General features: G+C 55.4%; 1 protein-coding gene across 1 annotated transcript; it reads right to left on the bottom strand.

The window, feature by feature from the left end:
• Nucleotides 1-377: 377 nt before the first annotated feature.
• LOC144729795 (WD repeat-containing protein 26-like) lies at nucleotides 378-18,281 on the bottom strand. Its single transcript, XM_078610298.1, has 13 exons — nucleotides 17,461-18,281; nucleotides 16,001-16,100; nucleotides 15,136-15,192; nucleotides 14,259-14,395; nucleotides 13,873-13,970; nucleotides 11,499-11,655; nucleotides 9,435-9,573; nucleotides 8,560-8,700; nucleotides 7,484-7,603; nucleotides 6,625-6,770; nucleotides 5,143-5,221; nucleotides 3,279-3,408; nucleotides 378-2,562 (listed from the first exon to the last, which is right to left on the bottom strand). The coding sequence occupies exons 1-13, from the start codon at nucleotides 17,631-17,633 to the stop codon at nucleotides 2,240-2,242; spliced, it is 1,800 nt and encodes a 599-aa protein (XP_078466424.1). The 5' UTR covers nucleotides 17,634-18,281; the 3' UTR covers nucleotides 378-2,239.
• Between the last annotated feature and the right edge of the window lie 2,614 nt (nucleotides 18,282-20,895).

The raw sequence follows: 20,895 nt of genomic DNA, 5'->3' as shown, positions 1-20,895 counted from the left end.
GAAAGGTCAGGACTCATTATCTTTGCCTTCATCATTCTCCACCTACTGTTGATGAGAAGGCACGCTCACAAAACCATGCGACTCCGACACCTCGCCAGCACCAAGCTGCCAGGCTACCCCTTCGGTCTTTTAACCACTCCCTGTTGTTTGATGCCATCCTGCCCGAGTAGATGAATCTCCATCCCGCATGTAAAAGGAGCCAGGATCAGTCCACCAGTCCTCCTGTATTCCATAGAGATCCAGGTGGGACCGGTCCAGCTCCCGACTGAGGAGTGGCAGCCTCTCCCCCTCCCTCGTCCGAGCCGAAACAAACCCCAGGCGACGCAGGTGACGGAAAGCGGAAGCCCGCGGGACGAACACGACGATGGAGTGCTGGGAAATGTCACAAAAGTTTATTTCTTCAAGTAAATATGAAGCGAACACTAGGGCCCCCACAGCGCTGTGACATAGTCGCACAGCGTGCGTATAAAAGGCAGACGCTAAGTTAAAATGGCGAGAAGAAGAAATCCGACCGAGGGCGTGGACATCGGGCTTCATGGTAAGGGGAGGCGGCGTGCTCAAGGCAACGGTCTGAGCGGAGATGAGATCCAAAAATAGAGTACTCTTACTTCTCATTTGTTGCATTTGCTCATTTGTTATTCAATTCTTACATTGCCACTCTTAAGGATCAGGCTGTGTAAACATAAACCTATATATCCACCACTGAACAGGACGATCCTTCTCCAATACTGCAAACACTGAACGCTCTACAGACACCCGACGACCCGGTCTGTTTTTGGTTTGTATTGCCTAGGTGAGAGTTTCAAGTGTGCACCACGGGATGACGCGTCAACGTAAGAATGCCTCGACAGATCCTCCGGAGTCCGCGCGTCGTTCTCTCGCCCATACCTCCCGAACCGGAGGCTACGCAGCCTCCACACAGCCCCCCCCCCACACACAGCCTCCACACAGCCCCCCCCCCACACACAGCCTCCACACAGCCCCCCCCCCCCCACACACAGCCTCCACACAGCACCTCCCCCCACAGCCTCCACACAGCCCCCACCCACAGCCTCCACACAGCCCCCCCCCCACGTAATCCAGACACAATAGACGACAGAAAAACAGCACATGTTGCGACCGTGAAACGCCGAGGAAGCAATGACAGCGAATCCCAGCGGAAGCTGAAAGGGATTCTGGGTGACGCACAGGTTCCTAGCAACGACGCCTTCCAGCCGTCTTCATACGACGACCGCGTTGGCGCCTTCCTCTCCCGGTGGACGCACTCCGGGGGGAGATTCCACGAACTCGCGTGTGGTACCGCCGTCCCCAAGCCCCCCGCCTGAGCACTGTATGGAGTGGGCGCGAGGATCCTGCCCGCTTGCCTGCGCCGCGAGGGCACTCTGCGCGATTGTCACAGCGGGCCTCTTAAAGACGTCAATGCGCGGCGCTCGCGTCAACGCGTCGTAGGGGACGCGGGGAGGGGCATCTGGAGTCTGCTCCAAGTTCGTGCAACGGGCGAGGAGGATGAAGCAGATACGTGCGCACACACAATGGGCAAAAACATTCGCACATCGAAGACTTGACCATCGTGTCCGGTCGTTCGCTGATGGAGCATGTGTCGAAAAAAAACGTGGAGCCCCCCCCCCCCCCCACAAATAAAGGTGGTGCGCAAGGGGGACGGGGGTGACCTGCGGCCAGTGCAAATCAGGTTTTGGGTGGAGGATGGGTGCTTTTGGTAAAAAAAAAACGCCGTATGGGGTGTGGGGGCACACGCTGCAGGGGGTACACTCACAAACTGCACTCATTCAGGTAGAGGGTCCCACCCACTGTAGCGGTCGGGTGGGGGGGGGTGTGAGGGACGCCGCAGGCGGAGCCCGTTGGAGACGCGCAGCTAACGACCACGTGCCGAGAAGGCCCCCGTGGCGGCGCAAGACCGGGGGGAGCGGTAGGGGAGCGGGCCCCACGGGGCTCCTCGGACACAAACACCCGTCGCACAGACAGCCGAACGCTCGGGGGCACACGGACCGCGTCCGAGATGAGGCCGGACACGGCACCGACGTCAGATGGAAGGATGGGCGCGAGCGTTTCTCGCCGGGGGTCGGGATCCCAGGAGTGACGGCGCAGGGAAAACAGCGCCAACGATGGGAACCCAGGCGTCGGTGGTTACGGAAGTTCTGGTTAGGGATGCCCTCGTGCGGAGCGAGCCATCACGTGCCCCGCAACGCAGAGGCCTAATGCAGCAGGGATGGTCGCGCGCTCACAGTTGCGCCTGTTGCTCCGTCGGCTGCGTCGGCTGCTGCGTCGGCTGCTGCGTCGGCTGCTGCGTCGGCTGCTGCGTCGACTGCTGCGTCGACTGCTGCGTCGACTGCTGCGCCTGGGCCCGCGGGCACCGCGCGTGGGGGTCCCCATCGGGCAGGGCGGGCGCGGGGCCCCAGATGCGCACGGTGCCGTCGTCGGAGGCGCTGGCTAGCATGGAGGGCACTCGCGGATTCCAGCTGACGCAGCTGACTGCGCGCGTGTGCCCCGCCAGCACCGCCACCGGCTGCTCCTGCTTGCGGTGCCACACGTACACCTTGTGGTCTGTGCGCACGTACAAAGACAAAGATCCCCCCCACCCCATATAGGCGTCGGGGCAAGTGCTGTTGGGGAGCAGCACCCGTGAAGGCTGCAACGGCACACGAGGCGGTGTGGCCAGCACCACGCCCAGCCACCTTGGTGTCCCCAGCGTTGACGTTTACACAGTACCAGGTATTCATTTAAGGATGAGTCAAACGTGGGTACGTTCACGATAAGGTTCAGTTATTCAGCACTTATATTAGACATGAGCGAAAATCGAATTCGGGGCATCTGGGATAACCATTACGTGCCACCGCTACCCACAATATCAGCAAAGACAAAGATCCCCCATCTAGCCTTAACAGACTGTTGGGGCAAGAGCTGTGAGCACCAATGAAGGCTGGCATGGCACACCAGGGGGTGGGTGGTCAACACCACGCCGGGCCACCTTTATCTCCCTAGTAGTGATGTTTACACACTGCACCAGGTGCTCATTTGAGGCTGAAATGACCTAAGAGCGGCCCAGGGCCGGTTCAAATAATCACTGATCTAGCCGCGAGCGGGAGTCGAACTCGGGTCGCCAGGTTCGTAGTGCAACGAGCTAACCGCTACCCCACCGCTCCCCACAATGTCAGTACACGCGAGCACACTCACCCCCCCGGCCCCTGGGGGGGGAGGGTGGGAGAGGGGAGGGGCAATGACCCCCCCCCCCACCGTGTATCCACCATGCCGGGACCTGCCTTCACTGCCGCTCGCCACAAAGTCCTCGTTGGGGCCCCCAAAGCACGAGTGGATAGTGTAGAGGCCCTGTGTGATACCCTGGTACTTCCTGACGAGCGCGCGCTCATGAAGGTCCCACAGGTGCACGCCCTGCACACACGTACACGTACACGCGCGGGACACGCACGCAAGTGTATATGCACGAGCGTGTGTACCAGGGCACAAAGATCCCGCGCAATGCCTTCAACAGACTGTAGGGGCAAGTGCCATTAGCGAAGACCTATAAAAGACCGGCACAGCACACGATGGGGTGGGTGGGTGGCCAGCAATACTCCCGGCCAGGCCAGTAATACAGATTTTTACGCCCTGTACCAGGTATTCATTTTATAAGGCTGAGTCACCATAGGGGAGGCCCAGAACCGGTTCAGATATTCTTCAGATGTTAATAATAGTGTTAACTTGTCACGCGACTTGAAGGCGGGAGGGATCAGACAAGTCAGATGGCAGCTACACGATGAGCTGCCGCCAACAACTGCCGACGCTCTGCAGTCCTCTATATATAAAGATGTTTTCAGCCTGTGGGAGGACACCAGAGCGGACAGGCCGTGAGCAGGAATCGAACTAGAACCACTGCACTACCAGTACAGGCAGACCTCGCTTAGCGCAATCACGTGGACAGCTGATTTGTTATAGCGCTCTTTGTCCTGGAGAAAATTATTACCTAGAAAAATGTCATTAAAAAAATCTAGACAGCACTTACAAGTGAGAGCACGCAGCAGCGCCGACCGAGAAAACGTCACCTCGCCCCCATCGTCCGCTCAGCCAATGAGAGCGACGCACACACGCTCTCAGCCAACCAGAGCCCACCCCCCGCGATTCGATTATCCCCACAGGGTTTTAGACCGGGGGCAGGTCCTGGAGCTCTTCTCTGAGAATGATCTGAGCCTCGGAGCGTAGCGGCAGTGGTGGGGGAGCTGTAATTATATTAGTAAATATGATGTACTGTACTCAATGATGTAATTAAAATAAATTATTTGTATTTAGGAAATAATATTTACCATTTGTATATGAGCGCTATAATCAATACCTCAATGCAGCCCTCATATTTCTCATACGAATGGAATAACCTTGTCGGGAATGCGTCGCCATGAATACAAATGTATGAGTGCTTTTAGTGCTATTTCGTACAAACCCAAAAGATCCCTGTATATCCTTTAAGACTGTTGAGGCAAGTTCTGTTAGCGAGTCGCAACTATGAAGGCTGGCCCGGCTCATGAGGGGTTAGTGTGGCTAGGACCATGCACGGTCGCCTTTGTATCCCCAGTGCTGACATTTCACACATCAATCCAGGTACGCATTTTAAGGCTGAGTAAGCCTAGGAGACGCCTAGGAAAAGGTTCAGACTACCATTTATTGGCCGTGAGCGGGAGTCGATCTCGGGTTTCAGGGTTTGTAGCGCAGTGGGCTAACAACTACGCCACCGTTCCCCACATCGCAGTATAAACACGCACAACACAAGTACGCATTTCCTACTCGGGCACACTGCTGTGCGTCTTGTCTCGGCACGAAGTGAGAACCGGTTTCCCCCTTGCCTTCTGCATGCAGACTCGGCTCAGCCAGGCCACACAGCGTCATCGCGTGCAACAATCAGTGTTCCAAATCGTCCCTCCAGTCTACCCAGAGGGTAATCCTCCTCCTCTACAGCACCCATTCCAGTCTGCACCTGTCCTCTGCATTCACACTCTGGGCGGTGTCGGGTGCCCACTTCGAACGTCACTGGACAGCAACCTCTGTGGAAACGGGATGGAGGAGGAGGGGGGAGGATGGTGGGGAGGTGGAGGGGGGAGCGGTGAGGAGGGAAGATGACACCGCTGGCACGCTCACCTGTGTGGCCACGTTGATTAGTGCCAGCCGGTCATCCTTGGACACGCTGAAGGTCATGATGGGGTGGTCCTCCTGGATCCTGCGTGCACAGCAGACACAGCCTCCGTCGCGCACGTCTCCGGCGTCACCACGCCGGAGACGTGCGCTACACCCGCAGCGAGCATCCGCACCCGGTGGCACCGACCAAGTGCGCAGCCCCGTTCAGTCGCTTCCCGGCAGGGCCAGGGCCCTCCCTCCGTCGCACAGTGGCGGTAATTTTGACCGCGATCCACCATGCCGCTCGGTGCGGGTTGGCGAAGGCGAGGAGAGCATGGATGCGGGAGTACGGTACAGTACAACGATGGGTTTTGCTGCCAGTGCTGCCCAGCAATGTAGGTCCTCGGGTGCCTGCGATAACCCTCTGCACGCACGGTGGTCACACGAGGGCCAAATCGCGCGGTCGTCTTGGAAACCACGTGTGACGAGTTCATGTGTTGCTGCTGCCCACGTGCCGTGGTCGGTTCAGTTGCGAGTTCACTCTGCCAGCGCCGTGGGACTTGGGTTACGTTTGTGTGCGAGGAGCGACGCCCATCCAGCAACGAATGACGATGGTGATGAATGAATGAGCCCATTCTTTCGTCAGATCTCACAAGCCACGCGGGATTCAGCCTGGACTGCAATAACCGCGGTGCAGAGATCATCATCCTCACAGTGGACTTTTAGCGAGCCATCGAACAAAGATGGTCACTGCACCTGCAGCCGTCTGGAATGCTCTTCCAATATATCAGGAAGCCAATGGAGCTATAAGCACTTTTAAATCTAAATTAAAAACTAATTTCTGTCGAACAGTTTTTAGGACAGCTGGGTACGTATGATGTGAAATAAATGCAACATACATCAAAGCCATTTTATTATTCTCGTATGGCCAATGAAGAGCAGCCACTAAAGCACAATTACAGATGCACATTCACACACAGAAAGTAGTTTTATCTCATGCACACACTTACACACTAACACAGACACCCTCACCACACAGCCATATACAAACACTGCCATAAACGCACACAAAGACCCCCCCCTCCCCCACCGTATAGCCTGAACAGACTTAGCTCCTATGAAGGCCAGCACGGCACACGAGGGGGTGGGTGGCCAACACCAAGCCCGGCCGCCTTTGTCTCCCGAGTGGTGATGTTTACACACCGCACCAGGTACTCATTTGAGGCTAAGTGGACCTAGGTTCAGATAATCGTCACTGGTATTGACCGTGAGCGGGAATCCAACTCAGGTCGCGGGGTTCGTAGCGCAGCGCTCCAGCCGCTACACTACCGCTCCCCACCCACATATCCACCCACCATCACAGACCAGAGACGGTTTCTAAGTTTCCACTTGTATACATTAGGACTCCGCATTGAGGCTACGAATGATGGCAATGGGGGTACCGAGAGGAGGGGGAGAGAGTGGGTGGTGGTGGTGGGACGGAGAGGCGGGGGGGGGGGTACCCACAAGGCCCGGTCCGTGACGTCCTCGAAGTTGTAGCTGCAGATGCGCTGGTGCGTGTCTGACGCCAGCACGGATTTCCCGTCGGCAGAGCACCAAACGCACTGGATGCGCACGCCCTGCCACGACTCCAGCACCGTCCCGTTCAGGTCCTGTCGTGCGCGGACAATCGAACAAATAACAACGATCGTCTTGTCAGGGTCGTTGTCACGATGAGGGTGTCTTTGTGATCGGGTGCCTGTCGCGCCGGGGCGAGTGCACGCCAATCGGCGACAATGCAACTATGCAGCTCGCAACGAGCGACTACGCAGGCCGCGACCACGTAGCCCGCGGACGAGCGACGACTCGAAGCGCATCGCGCTACGCGACAGCGCACACCGCCGACACTTACCACTGGCCTGGAAGGCCGTCGGCGGAAATCAAACTTCATCTCTCCGTCAAGGCACAAAGTGCTCCTCTTCCATGCTACTACACCAAGGGTATACATACGCGCTTATTCTAGTACACGACATATAGGTCCGCATTATCGACGTTTGCGTAACATATATATGCGCGCGACAGAAGGATATGTTATGTTTGCTTGATACATACAGGCTATACGTACGCAATGCACGCACAGAATATAAACATAGGATGTAAGTTCACGATACATGATATACGTACACAATATATGTACAGGGTATATGATATATGTACAGGGTATATGATATATATGCCACCGCACCAGCAGGGCTGGAATACCTACACTCGCACCGGTATAACTGAGCACGGAAAATCACAGATGCACACACACAGACTCGTGGACTCGCACACACAGACTCGCGCTCACCAACTCACAGACTCGCAAACGGACTCGTCGACTCACACACTGGTAGAACTGTCCACGCTGGCCGCCTGTGCAGAAGCGACGGCTGTCCGGGAACCAGGAGGCGCACACGAGGCTGTCATCGTGCGACTGCGACATCTTCACACGCAGCACCCCGGTCTGCAACGTCCACAGCACAACCACATCACCACTCATCATCACAACACAACCACACCACCACTCATCACCACAACCACATCACCACTCACCACCACCACACAACCACACCACCACTCATCACAACCACATCACCACTCACCACCACCACACAACCACACCACCACTCACCACCACATCATCACACACAGCAGCACAACTGCATCACCACTCACCACCACAACACAACCACACCACCCCTCATCACTACCGCACAACCACATCACCACTCACCACCACTCATCACTACATCACCCCCGCACAACCACATCACCACCACAACACAATCACACCACCCCTCATCACCACCGCACAACCACATCACCACTCACCACATCACCACTCACCACCACAACACAACCACACCACCGCTCACCACCACAACACAATCACACCACCACTCACCACAACACAACCACACCACCACCTACCACCGCTGCACAACCACATCATCACTCACCACCACCGCACAACCACAACACCACTCACAACCACAACCACAACACCACTCATCACCACCACAACACAACCACATCACCACTCATCACCACAACCACACCACCACTGCACAACCACATCACTACAACACAACCACACCACCACTCATCACCACTCCACAACCACACCACCACCCATCACTACAACACAACCACACCACCACAACCGCATCACCACTCACCACCACAACACAACCACACCACCACAACCGCATCACCACCACAACACAACCACACCACCACTCATCACCACCACAACACAACCACACCACCACAACCGCATCACCACTCATCACCACCACAACACAACCACACCACCACTCATCACCACCACAACACAACCACACCACCACTCACCACCACAACACAACCACATCATCACACACAGCAGCACAACTGCACCACCACTCATCACGCACACACCTGTGTGTTCCACAGCCATAGCTCGGAGCAGTCATCGGGCCCGCAGGCGATGAGGTGCGTGTCGTCCGGGCTCCATGCGAGGTAGGAGACTCCGTACGTGTGTCCCTCCAGTGTGTGCGCCACCTTGAGCTGATGGCTCTCCTGCCACGCGCACACGTGCCCGCTCAGCGCCGGTGGCGCGCAGGGGGAGACTAAACTAAACTATAAACTACTTTTTTATTTGACCAGGTAAGGCCCACTGAGCTGTAAAGCCCCATCTTATTTCAACTGACGAAAAGACAAATAGGGGGGAACTCGGCTCTTTCAACTCGCCGAGTTCTGGCCGTTCACCCCGATTCTGTTAATTTCCGGCTGTCCATACACGGTCCATTGGGATCTATGATAGGAATTCGCCTTCCTAAATTATATTAGTATTTTGATTATTGAGTGAGTCGAAACTAAACACTAAACCATTTTTATTTTACCCGGCAAGGCCCACCGAGCTGTATACCTCTTTTTCAGAACCGACCTGGCCACAAACGATAGCTGAACAAAGTGGCTTATCATCATGTGGACATTTGTTGTAGGCAAATACTCTTAAACACAAGTTGATTCTAAATGTGGAGGGAAAAACTGGACCCGTACAAAAACCCACATGACCACGGGGAGAGAGAGACACACAAAACCCCAACTATACAGGCGTCAGGGTCGGGATTGAACCCACGACCTCCTGTAAACCAGGCGAGGTAGTTAACAAGACGCCCGCGACCCGCACGCCATACTGCGCCACGTTCAGGAAACTGTTCCTATGTGTCAACCCCGCAAACGCGGAGCCAGCCGATCGCTTACTCAGCGCAACAAGTGGGGGGAGGGGCAGACTGAGAACTGGCCCCCACCTGCTCCACCAGCCAGATGATGACGGTGGAGTCCTTGGAGCCCGTGGCGAGCCGCGTGCCGTCGTTGGAGAACTTGCAGAACCACACCTCGTTGCAGTGCTCCGTGAGCACCTGGCGCGTGTGGCTCGGGAAGTTCTTCCTGCGGGAAGGAACGCGCACCGGGGTGGCGGCGGGGGAAGACACGCGGCCGCGGGGTCAATGGTGCTCAAGGATGGGGGGCGGGGAGTGGGAGGGGGGGGGTGTAGGACGACAACCCGAGTAAGATCACAACCGGGGTCTTCAACAAAATAAAAAAAAGACTGCCTACTCTACCTGGCTCATCTATACGTGACTTCTTGACGGCCAAAGTGACTGTCAAAGAGAACGCAGAGAGAGCGAGACGAAGACCCTGAGTTGGGGCCTGGGTGAGGGTCACGGTGCACGGGTCGGACTCTTGTGAAACACTGCTGGTTGGACAGGTGGAGAGGGCGAGAAGGTCTCTGGGTGATCTTCTCGGCGTGTGTTTGATTCGTACGCGTTGCTCCCAACGGATCCACGCTGCTTCTGCTGCAGCCCCGAGAGGTGCTAGTGGCTGCAGCAAGGTTGCGAGATCAAACCCGTGTTTGGGGTTTACGCCGCCATCGTCGCACCCTCCGGGGTTGATAAAATGAGCACCACATTTGGTATCAACGGTGGTTGTCCTATGGGGTAGACTAACCCCCACCAAAGGAATTTGAAATTTGCACCTCTGGCTAAGGGCAATAAACAGGAAATGAGCACCAATGCCTCAATGCTCTGACTTCGACAACCCCACAAAGGCAGTGTGCCCCGATGTGTCCCACGGCGCGGTGTGTCCCACAGTGTGGTGTGTCCCACAGTGTGGTGTGTCCCACAGTGTGGTGTGTCCCACAGTGTGGTGTGTCCCACAGTGTGGTGTGTCCCACAGTGTGGTGTGTCCCACAGTGTGGTGTGTCCCACAGTGTGGTGTGTCCCACAGTGTGGTGTGTCCCACAGTGTGGTGTGTCCCACAGTGTGGTGTGTCCCGCTGTGTGGTGTGTCCCGCTGTGTGGCGTGTCCCACTGTGTGGCGTGTCCCACTGTGTGGCGTGTCCCACTGTGTGGCGTGTCCCGCGGTGTGGCGTGTCCCGCGGTGTGGCGTGTCCCGCGGTGTGGCGTGTCCCGCGGTGTGGCGTGTCCCACAGTGTGGCGTGTCCCACAGTGTGGCGTGTCCCACAGTGTGGTGTGTCCCGCTGTGTGGCGTGTCCCACAGTGTGGCGTGTCCCACAGTGTGGCGTGTCCCACAGTGTGGTGTGTCCCGCAGTGTGGTGTGTCCCGCAGTGTGGTGTGTCCCGCAGTGTGGTGTGTCCCGCAGTGTGGTGTGTCCCGCTGTGTGGTGTGTCCCACTGTGTGGTGTGTCCCGCGGTGTGGTGTGTCCCACTGTGTGGTGTGTCCCACTGTGTGGTGTGTCCCGCTGTGTGGTGTGTCCCGCTGTGTGGTGTGTCCCGCTGTGTGGTGTGTCCCGCTGTGTGGTGTGTCCCGCAGTGTGGTGTGTCCCGCAGTGTGGTGTGTCCCGCAGTGTGGTGTGTCCCGCAGTGTGGTGTGTCCCGCAGTGTGGTGTGTCCCGCAGTGTGGTGTGTCCCGCAGTGTGGTGTGTCCCGCAGTGTGGTGTGTCCCGCAGTGTGGTGTGTCCCACAGTGTGGTGTGTCCCACAGTGTGGTGTGTCCCACAGTGTGGTGTGTCCCACAGTGTGGTGTGTCCCACAGTGTGGTGTGTCCCACAGTGTGGTGTGTCCCACGGTGTGGTGTGTCCCACGGTGTGGTGTGTCCCACAGTGTGGTGTGTCCCGCGGTGTGGTGTGTCCCGCAGTGTGGTGTGTCCCGCAGTGTGGTGTGTCCCGCAGTGTGGTGTGTCCCACTGTGTGGTGTGTCCCACAGTGTGGTGTGTCCCACGGTGTGGTGTGTCCCACAGTGTGGTGTGTCCCACAGTGTGGTGTGTCCCACAGTGTGGTGTGTCCCGCTGTGTGGTGTGTCCCACTGTGTGGTGTGTCCCGCTGTGTGGTGCGTCCCGCAGTGTACCCCGCAGCGCACCGGCTGCAGTAGTGGTCGTGCAGCAGGCAGGCGTCCGGCAGATCCAGCTGCAGGCGCGAGTTATGGTAGAGGCAGCGCTGCTGCTGCAGTTCCACCGCCTGCTGCAGCAGCGTGTGCAGGCGGCGCGGGGGCAGCATCACCGACGGCGGCAGGAATGCTGCGCTCGCCGCGCCCACCGGGAACAAGCGCACGCACACAGGTCAGCGCCCGTGGACACCATGGGGTGAACGGTGGTGGAACAGGAGGTAGTGGAGCAGCCCTGCTCGTGCCACAGCCCTGCTCGTGCCACTGCTGGTGGAAATGGTCTCCAGATACCCGCCAGAGCCGCGGTTCCCTAACCCGGCTGGACCGGCGCACCACTGCCAACCCTCGATGCAATGTGCGCACCACCCTGCACCAATAGCAGCTAGATCATACTCTTTGTTAGAGCAAAAAGTTTTGCTGGCTGCCTGGCAGGCTGATGAGTGGGCGGGCAAGTGCGCGGTGGTGACATCACCCGCATGCCACAGCGTTGAGTAGGGTTCGTGCGCGCTGTCACGGCTCCCCCCTGCACACCCACCTTCCACCCGGCCGTCTATCGTGCGCACATGCGTGTGCCGTGCTGGCCAAGCTCAACAGGACTCTTAATCGTAGTTAAATTCCTCATCTGCTACTGCTGCTCCGCTGGCAGTGGTGCATAAGCACAAATAACAACAAAAATGCAATAATAAAAACACTGGAGCCTTAAAAAGAAAATCATATACAATTGCCGACAGTTTGGGCAATGGCTCTACATCATAGTGCATAAACCATCCTCTACAGTTCTTTGAAGATAGATTGCGTAAATATAAATGTGTGGTTAAACTGTTAATGTAGTCATATAATGTCATCTACTGTATGACTACATTAACCCACCCCCCCATAGTCTTCACACCTGAGAGGCTCAAGTGATGACATCACCTTTACTTCCCTGTTTAAGACCGAAACAGGAAGACTTCTTTACAATTCTGGCTATGGCCTGATGAGGGCGGTTGTTGTAATCACCAGCGAAACGTCACGCTACTCGAATTGTAAATGCTGTGGGTTTACTCTCCAACACACCGGTGTGCTGAACTCGCAACTAATTGGCACGTTTTCTTTACGTGACAAACTTTACTAAGTGGCTGTGTCGGGTGGTGGCGGGCTTAACGACACATTTATATGTTTCTTTCGGTTAAGTCACGTCTAAAGATAAAATAATAAATTAAATTAAATAATAGAATACGACGTTTCGATTGCAACACAAGCAATCATCATCAGGTATAATGAAATAGCGACATAAAATCTAACCAGAAAACTATAGACAGACATATTAGCAGACAGATATCACCAAGATACATAGCGAGAGCAACACAGGTAACAGAGAGGGGTGATCGTCTCTGTGGGGTGGCCTTAAATAGACAGATGGGGGGGGCGGAGGCAGAGAGAGGGAGGAGGGTTAGAGAAAAAATTAGCATATCAATGAGTGGTCAACAGACGTGGTGCTGCGAATGCGATGGCACGGCAAGCAAGCCTGAAAATCAGGAGAAGGACACACTAAAATTAAATAACCTAGTAAAATATCGAAATGTAATGTAATACAACACAGAGGGTCGGTCAACACACAATTAACGCATAGCCTGGTTGATTACGTATTTCAAAGATTGCTAAGTTAGAATTTAAGTGTGAACAATCTAAAGAGAGGACACAGGCAGATAAAACAAGTCGCCAGAGAGAGAGAAAAAAGATAAGCTTAAAACTTCCCCGTAGAAGTGGTTCAATCTTAATTTTAGAACTTTCGTGACTGCAGGAATTATTATTTGTTTCTTTCGGTTAAGTCACGTCTAAAGATAAAATAATAAATTAAATTAAATAATAGAATACAGTATTCTATTATTTAATTTAATTGATATAATAGAATACAGTATTCTATTATTTAATTTAATTTATTATTTTATCTTTAGATGTGACTTAACCGAAAGAAACAAATAATAATTCCTGCAGTCACGAAAGTTCTAAAATTAAGATTGACACATTTATATTTACGTGATCTAACCCAAAAAACCTTTGTGCTATGGAAACTATTGGTCGCGAAAGCCTCCTACGTGTTAAAACTTCTACAGCTCTACTCTCATGGCCTTGCGGGGCGCGCCAGTGGTCCGCAGACTGCACGTTGAGAATCACCGCTATACAGACGGTAATTTGGCCTACTCTTCCACGCTGGACAGAGCGGTGGGGAGTACCCACATTTCACCCTACCATACCGGACCTGCCGATCAACTGTGGGAGACTTTTGTGAGAAAAGGTGGTGGAGGAGGGCGAGAAGGTGGGGTCCCATGTGAGAGGGGACGCTGGGCGAGAGAGTGACAGGCCTCACCCTGCAGTTTCTCCAGGAGCCGGCATCTGGAGGTCGGGCCCTTGCCGTCCCAGGAGGCCTTGTCCCTCAGCTCCTCGGCGGTGCTGCACATCAGGTACCTGGGGAGTGGCACAGGTATCCAATCGACACTCAGCGGCGTCCACCATGGCTGCGCTGCTCCAGGTGGACAACGGTAATGGCCACGTCACCCCGACACAGCACTATCAGCGTGAACAAAGTCACCGCATGAATAGCGTGCGCGGCGTCGCTCAGTGTGTGTGTGCGTGGTCATAGGGTGTGTGTGCAGTGTCACTTGGTGCTTGTGCGCGTGCGCTGTCCCTTGGTGTGTGCTGTGTCACTCGGTCTAAGTGCGGTGTCCCCTGGCAAGGCGTGCGGTGCCCACCCACCCGCTAAGCTCGTGGATTCTCTCCGTGTTGTGCTTGAGTGGCGTGAGGTCCTGGCGTAGCACGGTGAGTGCTTCCAGGAGTTTCCCGTCCTCCAGGTGCTCCAGGTACTTCTGCTCAAGCAGCAGGAACTTCATGTGCTGAGGGCATGGGACCCACGGGGGGCAGCATCGAGGACGGCAGCCGGAAGAGCAGTGGGGGCAGCATTAGGGCACCGAGTTACGAACACAACCACGCGTCTCACCGGACACGGCATTACGTCACCCCAACACTCCACTGGCTCCCAAGCCAACCCAGTATCAATTTCAAGATCGCACACTCACCATCTCAAACATCCTGTGGACCCACTCCTGCCAAACACGTCCTACGTATCTCACTCTACTCCCCTCCACACACTCTTCCCTCTCCGCTCTACCCTCACTCTACTCCCCATCCACAGTCTCCTACCTCTCCCCTCTCATCTCACTCTACTCACTTCCATGCACTCTCCTACCTCTCCCCTCTATTTTCACTCTACTCCCCTTCACACTCTCCTACCTCTCCCCTCTGATTTCACTCTACTCACCCCTCCACACACTCTCTGACCTCTCACTTCATTCTATTCCCCTCCACGCACTCTCCTACCTCTCCCCTCTCATCTCACCCTACTTTCTCCATGCGCGCTCCATTGCAGTAACCAATGTTTTACATCTTAGCCCCCAGTAAACCTTCACTCAGTGTGACGCCGCTCATTCTCCTCTGCTGCCCCCATCGTCTGTCTGGAACGTCCTCTCCCTGGTTTACATGCTGCCAACTCGCTACCCCTATTCAAGGCCAAACCCAAGTCCTCAGATGTGGTTGCATTTACCCCCTGTACAAGTCCAAGGAGTCTCCTGCTTACCACAACTCCGTTTGGTGAATTCATCAGCAGCTTCAACTCACCGAGGTCCTTCTCAGCCTAAAACAAAACACAGCAACAATAACAGCCGCTATTCACCACGAATTGGCGGTGACATCACCATCGTGCTTGTGCTAGCCTAGGGGCAATTTGAAGCTATCACGTGAAGTGTGGAAGGCTTGCTGCTGGCAGGAGACCACGGGACAACCCCAGGTTGTTATGGGTTGACTGACTTGAGTTGACTGGCAGATGCACCACCTGTGCTCCTCACTGTGCCATATTGCTGCGTTTTAAATGCTCTGCACCCCACTGGTTGTGAGCTTCACTCCTCTGCCCTCCGCTGGAGTTGGATGGAAACTGCCTCCAACTGCCCTGTAGTATTCTTCACAAACCTCATCCAGACGCCGATTTTGACACTGCTGGCAGCAGTCATCGGCAAGTTCACTCAGCTCCACATCCTACTGGACGATATCAGTCCATATTTTGTCTAGACCATACTGTGCCAGTTTAACACCCTCTATCCAGCCAAACAGAAGCTGCTTGGCCATGCAGTGGTTGGGCAATGGGTTACATGAAACAGACAATGCAGCCTTGGCTCCTGTGGGAGCACACTTACGGAACTTTTGTTCAAATTTGCGAGCTCCTCTCACAATCCAGTTTGGTGTGTGGTGGTGTGATGCCCGTGCGGTGCAGTGTCCGTGCCGTGTGCCTGTGTGATGCGGTGTCCATGCGGTGCGGTGTGTCCATACGGTGCGGTGCCGGTGCGGTGCTCATGCGGTGCGGTCCCCGTGCGGTGTGCCCATGTGCCTGTTGGGTGCACCGTGTCTCGCGAGCGAGCGTGCTGGTTGTGCAATTTGGCAGTCCGTGCCTTTTCCCACTCCCCGTCCATCGCGTGGCTCCGGAACCTGGATGCAGCCGGGTGCTCCAGTCGACAGCCAGACTCCTCCACGAGCCTCTGCACCGTTTGTCTGTGGGGGGAGGGGGGTGGGCAACCATGGCACGTGCAGCGTCAGCCCCCTCCCCTGCCGGGCGGTAGGGACTACGCACGTGGCCTGTAATCCATCATGGAGGAGGCGATGTGTGCGAGCAGAGGTGCTACAGCCTGGCTCGCCAGAAGGTGCTCCGATATCCTTCCACAAGCGAACACTCATCATCAACTGGCCGATACCACCTTCATATACAGAGGACTGCAGAGCTTTAGGGTGAATTTGGTGGTGGCTGCTGCTGCCTTCCCACTTGTATGGTTCCTCGTGCTCTCTTTGAGTGAACGAATACGGAGCGGTGGCTGCGTGTTACAAATTTAAATCATTACGGGTGGCCACTGCAGGAGCCTCTCCCAGGATCTCTCCACCTGCCAAGGACATTAAGTTTGCGAATTCCCCATGGTGGGGGGAGGTGGGGGGTGAAGCTATGTTGAAGTTGGTGGCCACGTGGCTAGAGAGACCCACGTCAAGGAGCAAGGGGCCTACGGGGTCATGATATGAATTCAGGGGCTCAAGTCTATATATGGATCTTAATGCGTTCAAGGCTGATCTGGTGGCAGTGGTTGGTTTGTGATGCACAATTGCAAGGCCATGAGTTCAAATCCTTGTCAGGGGCTGACTCAGCCCTTCGTCAACATCACCAGCCACCATCAATCCACTGCTGGTTTAGGGACATCAAAAGGCCACGTCCCTCTCATGGTCCTGCGATGTAACAATTCGACATACCCCCCAGAGCGCAGCCTGAAACCCATCCGTGCAGGGTGGATGAAATAAGCACCGTATTGTTGCAATTCAATTGTGGCTCTCTTATGTACGTCCACCTTCGGCTCACTCTTGGCTGAGGACAAGGAGAGTTGGCGATGCCACGCTCGTTATGGTCGATCAGCAACGTGAGTGTTTAACTTGAGCTGTCCACAAGTGTGCGTGGAAGGGAGGCTATTACACCGCCCCCCATCTTCCTATTCCACGCGGCCCTTCCGAGCCTATGGGGGAGCCCAGCAGGTTAAACATTCATTGGACTGCGCACGCAGCGGAATTCACGAGCACACACACCACACACAGCTCCAGAAAGGCCGTTCACAATATGGTGACCTGCTTTGGCAGTAGCCCTGCTCCTCGTGTGCGAACGTGCCCGCTACCCGAAATGTAATCTACGCAGTCACCGTCCATGGTCCTACCCACTGCCAGACGAAGCCCCCCCCCCCCCATTGTCACGACAATCACACCGCGAGACGCCGCTTCTCCACTGCTGGATTCCGCTGACCAGGGCAGCATCCCACCCCCCGCTCGCCCCATCACTTGGCGGTCGCGAACCCTGGGGGAGTGGGGGGAGCCTTGGACTCACGTGAGGCCGAGCCCCTGCAGGTGCTGCCCGACCAGACGGATCACGTCCTCGTCCGTGCGGCTCATCCTGCGTGGCCGCGGTCTCCTCGGGGCCCCCTCCCCCGGGGGGTGCCCGGGGCCCAACGCGCCCTTGACGGCCCCCGGCTGCAGGGCCGAGGGACAGGGGCCCTGCATGGCCCCTGCCGCCGCCGCCGCCTCTCGCCTGCGCCGCTTGCGGGGCGGAGCGCCGCTCCTCGCTCCTCCGTCCTCCGAGTCCGAAGACGAGGCCAGAGTGGAGCCTCGCCCGCCCGGGGCGGCGGGGAGGAGGAGGTGGAGGGGGGGAGGATCAGGGCCAGACCCGGCCCAGGATGAGCCTCAGAACGCGAGCCAGCTCGGGACGAGATCGAGACTCGAGCCAGCCCAGAGCCGCCACTAAAACACAACCAGACCTGGACCCGTGCCAGTCCAGAGCCGGGCCCAGACCGAGACCCAGAGCCAGCAGACGAGTCCCAGAGCTGGGCCAGACACAGGGAAGAGTCGCCGAGTGGAACCAGGTTCCAGATTCAGAAGCGCACCTAGGCCAGAAGCGGGTGGGGGGAGTGCGAAGCCACCGAGAACCAACAGCCCAGACCGAACCAAACGCGACCCGGATCGTAAAAGACCGATAACCAAGTCTCGTTGAGTCGAGTCGAACCCAGAGCCGAACCCAGAGCCGAACCCAACAGCGAACACAGCGCTAGACCCGGTCACCGAGCCTCTGAGCCAGACCCGGACCAGAAAGGATCCAAGGAGACCCGGACCCAAAGAAAGCCGAGAGAGTTCCACCCGGAGCGGAGCTGGCGGGACCCGCGCGCGCGCCGCCCCCCCTGAAACCCCCCCCCCCACCCACCACACACTCCGCGGCTCGCTTCATATTCTCTAGTGCGCACGCGCGGTCGCCTCGCGCAATCGCCGCTCGCCATTGGTTTAGACGTCTGCACGCGGGATCACGTGACAAACAGAGCCAATGAGCGAAGGGTGAGGGAGGAGGGGCGGGGGGGGTGCCACTATCCGTGCTGGGGAATGTAAAGCGGTGGTGTGAGGTCACGTGACGATGCTCGCGTGCTTCCCACGTGTGCGGGGCGAGCCGCCCCCTGGGACTCGAGGCGACACTGCTGATGAGACGCTGAGAGTCGAACCCAGCCCTCGCCTATCACAACTGGCGGCTCAGCATTGGTCCAATGAAGGGCGACACTGCTGATGAAACACTGAACGTGAAAGCCAGTCCTCGCCTATTATATCTGGAAATTCACCGACATTGGTTCAATGAAGTCTGACACTGCTGATGAGACATTGAATGTCAAAACTTTCCCAAAATCTGATCGTGGTGAATCAATGGTGCTGAAACAATGCACTCTTGAAATGGCCGTGTGGCTGATGTGGTGTGTCAAAACATACTCTCCGCAATTGTCTGTCCCCCAGGGTGGTGCAGCAGTGCTCACCGGAGGTTCCCCGCGCTCCTCAGCCGCTCGCAATATCTGGGAAATCCACCTCCCTCCCACTCGCCCAACCATTCAGGATGTGCCCTCGGTAAAGGTTCGCGTTGATTACATGTAGCTACTACATGTGTAGCTACACATGTAGTAGCTACGGGCCCCGCACTTTCAAGGGCCCCGCGCTAAATGCTATCAAGCTATCAACTCCGGTTCAGTGATTCTGCACTTGCTCTATTACTATAGTACTATACCGCCTTCAACTTTTATGAACGACTGGGTGTTTAAGGTTAGCGATTTGTCGTATTATCTGCCTGTATAGCAAATGAAAAATACAATTACTTGACTGTGCAAGTAAAAAAATGTGTGTTTTTATTTATTTATTTAGGGCCCCTTGAAAACATATACTTCGGTCCACGCGTGTCCCCAGTGTGTCGCGTGCACGCGCCTGGACGCGGTGTGTGTTACTACTACTACACGTGTGTGTGTGTGTGCGTGAGCGCTGTGCATGTGTTGTGTGTAGTACGTACGCGTGTTATATCTAGACACAGCAGAGTGGTTCTCAAAGTGTGGTCCCAGCACCACTGGCGGGTCCGCGACCGTCCTCAAAGTGGGGGCTGTGATGGGAATGCAGCTTGACCCGCACAGTGATTGCCTGGCGGCCCTTTGGTTGGCGTAGACCCACTGCCGGCGTCGTTGTTGTCTCCTGCATTGGCATCAGCTGCCCCGCACATGCAGCTGCTGGTGCTGCTGAGACACTTGGAATACGACCATCTCCAACCTTTATAAAGAGTTTGCCTTTTAGAGGCTAACCCCCCTTTTCCTGATGACGACCGCGTGTGTTGCGATCGAAATGTCGTGGCTTTTTGTTTTTAAATATATTTTTCCGGCTACAGTCTACATTATAGACTGTCAGTACACTCACCGATGTTAATAACCAGGCTACAGTCTATATTATAGACTGCCAGTACACTCACCCAGCTTAATAACCAGGCTACAGTCTACATTATAGACTACCAGTCCACTCGCCAAACGTAATAACCAGGCTACAGTCTACATTATAGACTGCTAGTCCACTCGCCAAACGTAATAACCAGGCTACAGTCTACATTATAGACTACCAGTCCACTCGCCAAACGTAATAACCAGGCTACAGTCTACATTATAGACTACCAGTCCACTCGCCAAACGTAATAACCAGGCTACAGTCTACATTATAGACTACCAGTCCACTCGCCAAACGTAACAACCAGGCTACAGTCTACATTATAGACTACCAGTCCACTCGCCAAACGTAATAACCAGGCTACAGTCTACATTATAGACTGCTAGTCCACTCGCCAAACGTAATAACCAGGCTACAGTCTACATTATAGACTACCAGTCCACTCGCCAAACGTAATAACCAGGCTACAGTCTACATTATAGACTACCAGTCCACTCGCCAAACGTAATAACCAGGCTACAGTCTACATTATAGACTACCAGTCCACTCGCCAAACGTAATAACCAGGCTACAGTCTACATTATAGACTGCTAGTCCACTCGCCAAACGTAATAACCAGGCTACAGTCTACATTATAGACTACCAGTCCACTCGCCAAACGTAATAACCAGGCTACAGTCTACATTATAGACTACCAGTCCACTCGCCAAACGTAATAACCAGGCTACAGTCTACATTATAGACTACCAGTCCACTCGCCAAACGTAATAACCAGGCTACAGTCTACATTATAGACTACCAGTCCACTCGCCAAACGTAATAACCAGGCTACAGTCTACATTACAGACTGCTAGTCCACTCGCCAAACGTAATAACCAGGCTACAGTCTACATTATAGACTACCAGTCCACTCGCCAAACGTAATAACCAGGCTACAGTCTACATTATAGACTACCAGTCCACTCGCCAAACGTAATAACCAGGCTACAGTCTACATTATAGACTACCAGTCCACTCGCCAAACGTAATAACCAGGCTA

This window comes from Lampetra planeri, chromosome 33 (assembly GCF_965212315.1).
Source record: "Lampetra planeri chromosome 33, kcLamPlan1.2.h2, whole genome shotgun sequence".
In the NCBI taxonomy this organism is placed as follows: Eukaryota; Metazoa; Chordata; class Hyperoartia; order Petromyzontiformes; family Petromyzontidae; genus Lampetra; species Lampetra planeri.
The sequence above is the reverse complement of the archived record's forward strand: the minus strand, read 5'-3'. Positions and strand labels throughout refer to the sequence as shown.

What these genes read in the sequence shown, in the direction of transcription:
- LOC144729795 (XM_078610298.1), bottom strand. Translation starts at nt 17,633, where the DNA reads ATGCAGGGCCCCTGTCCCTCGGCCCTGCAGCCGGGGGCCGTCAAGGGC. An exon ending in TCATCTGGCTGGTGGAGCAG is followed by an intron (nt 8,701 to 9,434) that starts GTGGGGGCCAGT and finishes TGCGCGTGGCAG; the next exon opens with GAGAGCCATCAGCTCAAGGT. An exon ending in GACGTCACGGACCGGGCCTT is followed by an intron (nt 5,222 to 6,624) that starts GTGGGTACCCCC and finishes CTGTGCACGCAG; the next exon opens with GATCCAGGAGGACCACCCCA.